This window comes from Mus caroli, unplaced genomic scaffold (assembly GCF_978045245.1).
Source record: "Mus caroli unplaced genomic scaffold, Mus_caroli_1 scaffold_14, whole genome shotgun sequence".
NCBI classification, from domain to species: domain Eukaryota; kingdom Metazoa; phylum Chordata; class Mammalia; order Rodentia; family Muridae; genus Mus; species Mus caroli.
The window spans coordinates 96567970-96575557 of record NW_028227269.1 but is presented as its reverse complement, the minus strand read 5'-3'; the positions used below and the strand labels follow the sequence as shown (position 1 = coordinate 96575557).

The 7588-nt window shown below is 50.5% G+C and overlaps 1 protein-coding gene across 3 annotated transcripts in view; it reads left to right on the top strand.

Annotated features, from left to right (window-relative positions):
- Positions 1-2585: 2585 nt before the first annotated feature.
- Kcnk10 (potassium two pore domain channel subfamily K member 10) overlaps positions 2586-7588 on the top strand; it is a 136020-nt gene continuing 131017 nt past the window's right edge. The window contains exon 1 of one of the 3 annotated variants that reach the window (XM_085830607.1): positions 2586-2651. Coding sequence is in view for 2 of the 3 variants with exons in the window: in XM_021179327.3 (XP_021034986.1) it covers positions 6307-6358 (52 nt within the window). In the remaining variant the exon portion in view is untranslated. Of the gene's footprint in view, positions 2652-5065; positions 5479-5809; positions 6359-7588 lie in introns of those variants that run through there. The other 2 variants (XM_085830606.1, XM_021179327.3) reach the window with 2 other exon arrangements.

The following is a 7588-nucleotide window of genomic DNA, read 5'->3' as shown; positions in this document are numbered from 1 at the left end:
CTTCCTGGCACCTGCAAGCACTTCAGAAAGGCTCTGACCCTGCTCACGAGGGTGGAGCTCTCCTACATTAATTACCCTGTGATGACCTCACTTCTTAACAACACCACTCTAGGGATTATGTTTTAACAACATTTTTGGAATGCCACAAACTTTTAAGCCATAACACTGCCTTTTAAAAACCTTCTCATGTATGCCTGTGTGTGTTCACGCACGCGTGCGAGCGGGGAAGTCAGAGGGCCATTTCTAGAGTGTTGGACCTTGTTTGAGATGAAGTCTCTGTGTCACAAAGCAAGCTAGGTGGCCCAGGAGCTTCAGGGAGTTTCCTATCTCAACTTCCTGTCTCAGAGTAAGAGCTGGGATTACAGGTGGGTGGTCTGACTTTGTGTGGGGTCAACGGATCTGAACTTAGATCCGCAGGCCTACGTTTCATCCACTGAGCCCCCTCCCAGGCCCCACAGCAATGATTTCTTTTTTAAACCAACATCTTTGATAATTTCCTTTTCTTCTTTCTCCTCCTCCTCCTCCTCTTCCTCCTTCTCTTCCTCCCTCTACCCCCTCCTCCCCCTCCCTCTTCCTCTTTCCTCCCTCCTCCTTCTCTTCTTCTTCTCCTCCTCCTCCTCCTTCTTCTCCTCCTCCTTCTCCTCCTCCTCCTCCTCCTCCTTCTTCTTCTCCTCCTCCTATTCCTCCTCCTCCACCTCCTTTTTTTTGTGGTGATGGTGTAGATGTGGTTTGGTTTTTTTTTTTTTTTTTCTGGTTTTTCGAGACAGGGTTTCTCTGTATAGCCCTGGCTGTCCTGGAACTCACTTTGTAGACCAGGCTGGCCTTGAACTCAGAAATCCACCTGCCTCTGCCTCCCAAGTGCTGGGACTAAAGGTGTGCGCCACCATGCCCGGCCTGTGGTTTGGTTTTTAAGTCCTCATGTGTGCTAGGCAAATGCTTCACTACTGAGTTATAGCCCTTTTAAAATTACTCTGTAACACTGTCTCTCTAAGTTATCCAGGTTGTCATTGAACTGGCGCTGTAGTACAGACAAAGCCTTGAACTTGTGATACTTTCAACTCAGCCTCCCAAGTGAGGAGGTTACAGCCTTGGCTGAATTTTTCAAAATAAAAAGCTGAAGGAAAAAGTTAGTTTTAGCTTAAACTCTTACCAAAACAAACAAGCAAACAAACAACAAGCCCAAACAAAACCAAGAAAAAGCAAAATAAAAAACCCCCAAATCTTTGAGTTTATGTTTTGGTAGTAACCCGGAAAGAGATGGTCCCTGTAACAGGACTTTGGCTATTCATTTTGGGTAAGATGTTTGGCATGATGCCCAATGTAAGTTTAAACATTATTCTCGTAGGGCTAGGATTTAAAACAGAGAGTGCTTACAAGGGACGGGTATGGTACCTGGTAATGACATATCTCCATCAGACCGAAGTTTTGATTACAACATCTTGGGAATGTATATTATGCTGCCTTCGATAATTCCTAATCAGAGGTTTGAGTCATCAAAATAATTTTGCAGGATGTGCGCACACAGTTCATTACTGGGCATCCCAGACCCACGTTTCCAGGGCTATCTGACACCCTCTGCCCTTTTGTTGAGGAGTTGTCTCTGGCTTTTCCAAGCCAAAGAAAGCACAGCCCAAGATGAGAGCAACATAAACTTACAGGTAGCTTTCCCAGATGATGTTTGGGACGCAAAACATTAAGAGTCACTGAATACTGAGAGACACGTGGAGACACTGCCATGGGGGTGGGGGTGGGGGTGTGGGGGGATAGTTGTGGTAGCAATTTAAGTTAGTGCTAATGGACAACCTTTCCATAATGAATGGATGTATTCCCGTGTGGGTGGGTGCGCGTGCGCACGCTTATTCAGGTGATATCTTCATAAAACGACATACAAACCATAGTGCAAGTCTTTTGAAAGGAGGACTTGAAGTTGTCCCTCATGTACTGAAAAGGTTAAAGTACGGGGATTTCCTCTGAGTTTGGGAGAGGAATGGCAAAACCCAATAATTCCATGCAGGTCCATGAACCTATTTGTGAATTTAAAGTAGATTTTGATCAGACCCACCCCTCTCCCCTTTGCGAAGCAGGATCCCCCGAGCTGTTTCATGCTTCTCTGCGATTTGCTGTCCCAGGAAATTCTGCCTTGCCTCCGAGCAGTGTTCAGTGATTCCCTGTGTGAGCTGTCCGCCCCATGTAACTAGCTGCCCCCTCAGGTCTCAGTGTGTCAGCCCAGGCGGCGAAGCGAATGCTTAAGGGCTTGCCAATTCAGGCAAACTTCGTCATCAGAGATGACTGAGGTTTTGGGGTTTCCCCATCCCTCCCACGCCGGGCCATGCAGCTAGCGTTAAAGAGTGCGGCAACTCTACTCTTGAGCTGCAGGGACCGGGGCAGAAAACCCAGTGCACTCTGGCCGCCGCTGCTGCCAGCCAGGGGCTCCTGGCTGGAGACTGCGAGCGAATGCAGGGAGATTTTCCCTCAGACGCTTTGTTTTGCTGCAGCAGAAACCCGAGGCGGGCTCTTTCCACCAGCTCTAACTGGCCCGCAGCGATAGCCATGGAAGTTGTTGTGGCGCAGAGCAAGACCCAACCACTCCGCGCCGCCTTTTTTGTGGATTTATTTTTCCTACATAGGTTACTTCTTTCTTCCTCTTTTGGGTAAGTGGAATGAGTCCCCAAATAACCAACCAACCAATCAATGTACATTGTCAGTGATGGAAACAGGCGGGGAGGGGGGTGGGGTGGGGGCACGAAGAGTGCTAATTAGCTAATGGGTTAGGGTGCTGTTTCTTTCCTTTCCTTTCCTTTCCTTTCCTTTCCTTTCCTTTCCTTTCCTTTCCTTTCCTTTCCTTTCCTTTCCTTTCCTTTCCTTTCCTTTCCTTTCCTTTCCTTTCCTTTCTTTTCTTTTTCTTCCTTCCTTCCTTTCTTTTTTTGAGGGGTGGTGGTCTTGCATCTCAGTTTTGGAAGAATTGCATTTAATTTCACACGCCATCAGGGAGGGTACTGGGATTTCTTTTATTTTTGTACTCCCTCCCCATAAACTTGTCTTTGAGAATGAGAGTGGGGGTGAGGGAATGCTCCAGAGGTGAATGGTCCCTGAAAGGCAAGAGGGAAGGAATCCAGTGATTCAGGGCAGAGACCTTTCCCCATGCCAGTGGCCAGAGCAAGACTTTAACCCAACCAAAAACTATGTATGAGTATGAATTCTGTTCCTTGGGTCAGTAGGGTCTGCCCCAAGTCTCCCAGCCTACCCATAACTGTCCTCCTGCTACTGGGGTGGGGAGGTCATCTATCACCTAGAGGTCAAAATCACTTTTAAGGAAGACCTGCATCTTACTTTGGACATGGGGGATGCTCCGTGTTTGTTGATTGGCTGAATGCTAATGCATCAGAAGACTGCAGTTTGTTCCAAGGAGTGGTGCTTTGGGCAGTGATAAAATCCCTTAATGTTGACTCTCTCGAGTGCACAATAGCCCAGTTCTTTATGCAAACGGAAAGGGGCTGACGTTTGGATAACCCAATATTTGGATCATCATTATTCAAAAGAACACATCTGGTCAGATTCATGGTCCTGGACCCCAAGGTTTTGGTATAGAAACGATGGGTCTTGGGGTCAGATAAACTTGGGGTCTCCATCTCCCATCTGTGATCCTGGGGGTGGTTTTTATTCCCCTAAGCAGACTCTGTAAAAAGGAGGCCAGGGAGAGCATCCTCAGAGAGATGGAGGAAGCTGATGGAGAATGAGAGGAGAGAAGGTGAAGTTGCATTAAATAAGCTGTTTTGCCTCATCACCTAAAGGGGTTTTTTGGAGAGGTTGACTCCTTGCTGATTCCAGTAGAGATGCAGAGAGGAAAGGGTAGAGTGAGGCATGAAAGTGCTTCTGAGAGTCTCCTTTCTGTGGGCTTGGGTAAAGAATTCCTATGCATACCAGTTTCTCTGGGGCTCATAACTGGGAAATGCACAAGTTAGTTCTATTTGCTTTATGTTAATGTCTTGTTCATCCTCGAAGTCCAAGGAGGGGAAAGTGTGGAAACAGCCCAGAGGAGGCTGCTCTCTCCAATGTACTCAGGGAAGCCATCCAAAGGGCTGAGGAGGCAGAACAGCACCTCTGGGTGGTGCCAGCTTTCCTTGAACTTGGTCTGCAGAGAACTCAAATCTTGTGTCTGGGCAGTTTGTGAAGTCAGTGACAAAGCACTTCCCACAATAGCTCTCTCTCTCCGTAGAGAAGTGTGGTAGTGGTGGTAGTGGTGGTGGTGGTGGTGGTGGTGGTGGTGGTGGTGGTGGTGGTGGTGTGTGTATGTGTATTGATAAGTTGACCCAGGCCTCCCATGAACCTCCAAGGCATCTTGAATGCCAAGCTAGTGTAGGTTTTGAGGACCGCAGCTGGCAGACTTGGGAAAAGGACAGTTGTCACTTTTTCTTCCCTAAGTTAAGGCAATAAGCATCAATCTGACCTCCTGGCACGTGTTCTCCGAAGGACACCCACGCCAGTCCTACCCTTTGCCAGGTGGCCAGCACCTAGGCCTGTGATGGCACACAGAAGGAGTACGGTATGTAGATGCTGAATGAATAAGAGATTTTACTTACTTATAGACCAGGGGTCTGAGTCGAACTTCCTATCCAACACCACAGTGTGCTAATCAAACCTTCCTTTAGCAAACATTACACTTCCTTTAGCATATATATTATTAGTTTTGTTGTTGTTAATTATTTTGAGTGTCTGTTATGTGCAAGTCTCTGTTGCTAGGCACCCCAGTGAACTTATAAGCAGAATTCATATGGATACTTGGGCGGCTCTTTCAAGAGCACTGGAGCACTGTTGGCCATTTCTGGCCTTTTCTTACCATAAACCCACCTAGGGATTCCAGGATGGGGAGAATGGGGGTGGGGCATCTCCCTAACTCTCTGAGAACACAGCTGAGGGCTGAGGTCTTCCTGCACCCACCACTGGCTGATTTTCAAGGGCTCCCGGGCCACCTCCTTAGCTTCTCCAAGTAGAGTAGCCAAACCTTAGCAACTCCTCTTTCCTCCAGGGCCTCAAAGTCTCTCCCCAGCCCATCTCCCCAGCGTCCAAGCAGGAGCCCCAGTCCAGCTACAGGTAGCTGGGGAAGAGACCAAGCTGTGCCTGGGGAACTAGGCGCGGTGAGATCGCAGCCAGCGCCAAGCGGTCCCAGAACAAAAGGCTCATGGCTGGTGTTAGCTTCCTTCACTCAGGAGCGCCGTGGGGACCTGGGTTCGGGACTCAGGCGAGAGGACCACGCTGGGGAGCAAGGAGTGGAGTACCAAAAATGAAGTGACAAAAGAGAAAGAGCAGGCACCCAGGGTGGGAGCGGTGAAAGGAGGTCACCCCCCCCCCTCCACCCCAGGCCGAGGTCTGCGGTGGGGCCGCGGCAGGCAGGCCCTTTCCTCCGCCTCCTGCAGAGCCTTCCAGGCAGCCAAGCGTGTCTCCGGCTGCAACTCCACCGAGCACGCTGCGGCCGCGCCAGTAAGTAGCAGCCGCGCCCTCTGCTCGCTGTCTCCGCGCAGCCCGGGGAAGGACAGGTCCGCCACCGCCCAGCGACGAGCCCCGGTGTCCGGGGTCCACGCGCGCCCGGCGTTCTCCCGCAGTGGCGCGGCACCTGCAGCGCGCCACGGGGAGGGTCGCCTTAGCCGCGAGCTCCCCGGGGCGCCGCGCCACCCTTCTGTCCAATGGCTTTCAGCGGGTGGAGAGTGGGGGGCGTCGCCCGGGGGCGAGGAGCCGCGGCTGGGGAGGGGCGAGTGCTCTGTGCTCAGGCGAGCGAGGCTGACGTGTCCGCCCGAGCGCGCGGCCCGGTGCGCGCGCGCCTGTGTGTGTGCGTGTATGTATGGATGTGTGTGTATGTGTGTGTGCGCGTGTGTGTGGATGCGAGAGAGGGGGTACGAACACGCCTTTGGGGACCCGAGGGACGCTGCGGTGGGCTTCACTCCGGCCTCCGCCCGGCGGCTGCTCAGCCTCGCATCTGCCTACCGCGCTTTTGCAGAAGCAGCCCGGCTCTTTGATCCTCTCGGAACCACCCTCAGCATCCGATCTTACTTTTTCTCTCACCCACAAGGGCAGCAACTGGCCACCCCCTTAACCGGTGCAAACACCCAACCAAGCCAGTGCTCGGTGCTTTCCTCTGCTAGTATTTTCCCCGCTTGTCTTTCTCTGGGGCTCCCCACGAGCCACTTCAATGCTCCTCCATCCTCACAAATTGTTCCGTTGGTCTGTTTAACCGACGAGTTGTAAATCTTGAAGACTTTATTATTATTATTTTGATTCTTTTCATTTCATCCCCCTGTGGGCAACGGAGCAATGAAATTTCCAATCGAGACGCCAAGAAAGCAGGTGAACTGGGATCCTAAAGGTTGGTATTGCCTACTTCGGGCTACCCTGGCTCTCTTCCACCTGCTGGTGCCTCACTGGCAGGCGTGGATGGGCTTGCTCCCGGCAGGCAGCATGCGTCCTGAGACTGGGAAATGCGCCTGACAACTGCAGCGTGGGTGGGAGGAGGGCGGAGGCAGCGTGGGTTCGGAACCCAGATCGCGCCTGTCAAGATCACATAGTCGTTGTCCCTCTAGGATGGCTTCACCATCTATTTAAAGACACACCAAGCTGCTGTTTATTTTGAAATTATACCAAGTGTTGGTATTTGCTTTTGACTTTGTGAATGTGCATGTACGTGTGTGCCTGTGTGTGTGTCCTTTGTTTCTAGTGATCTTTGTCTCTCTCTGGCAGATGGGTGGGGTGACTCTCACTGGACCTGGAGCTGAGCCTCATGGCCCGCGTGTCCTCAGAGGGACAGGTTTCTTGGCAGCATGTGAGGCTAAGATCTGCAGCAGCTGTCCCTGGGGTAGCACTTCTCTCGTAGGGCATGAAGCATAATGGAGCCCAAGGGGCCTCTAGAGTCTTTGCTCTGTCTTATTACTAATCCTGCCGGCTAGGCTAGTTTGGCTCAGGTTGTAGAAAGGCTGTGGGGAGTGGTTTTCTCGACAAGGGTGGGTCTGGGAAGGGCTCACGGAGTGACCTACAGTGTGCCCACGCACACAATGGTTTGGTATGCTTTTAGGAGTGTGGTCTCACTTTTCCTTCCTGTAAAAGGTATTAAGGCAGGTTGTGTGGGTGCACCACACTCCTGGTCTTGGCCATTGCCCCACATGTTAATGTATAGATATTGTGGCTCTTTGTAAATAGTATTGGAGCAGGACAAGTTGAAACAGTGTGTCCAGTCACCTCTTAGCTCATATACAGGCTGAATTAGGATAGGCAGCGCTTGAGTGGGTCTTGGAGTTAAAATTTGTGTGTGTGTATGTGTGTGTGTGTGTGTGAATATATTTCTTCTTTTAAAGAATATTGTTTTATTTAGTCTGACAGTTTTATACAATATATCTTGATCATATCTAATTCCCACTCAGCTCAGTTCCTCCCTTTCAATTTCTTTATGACTTCATTTCTTCTCTTCCTCAGACTAGATCCAGGAAAGCAAGTTATGTTTGAAGTAAATGTCTTATGACTTGCCTGACTGAAGAGTGAATGAAGAGGTATCGCCCTTCAGTTTGTAAATACCTTCAGTACAGCCTCAGCCTTCTGTTTGGTC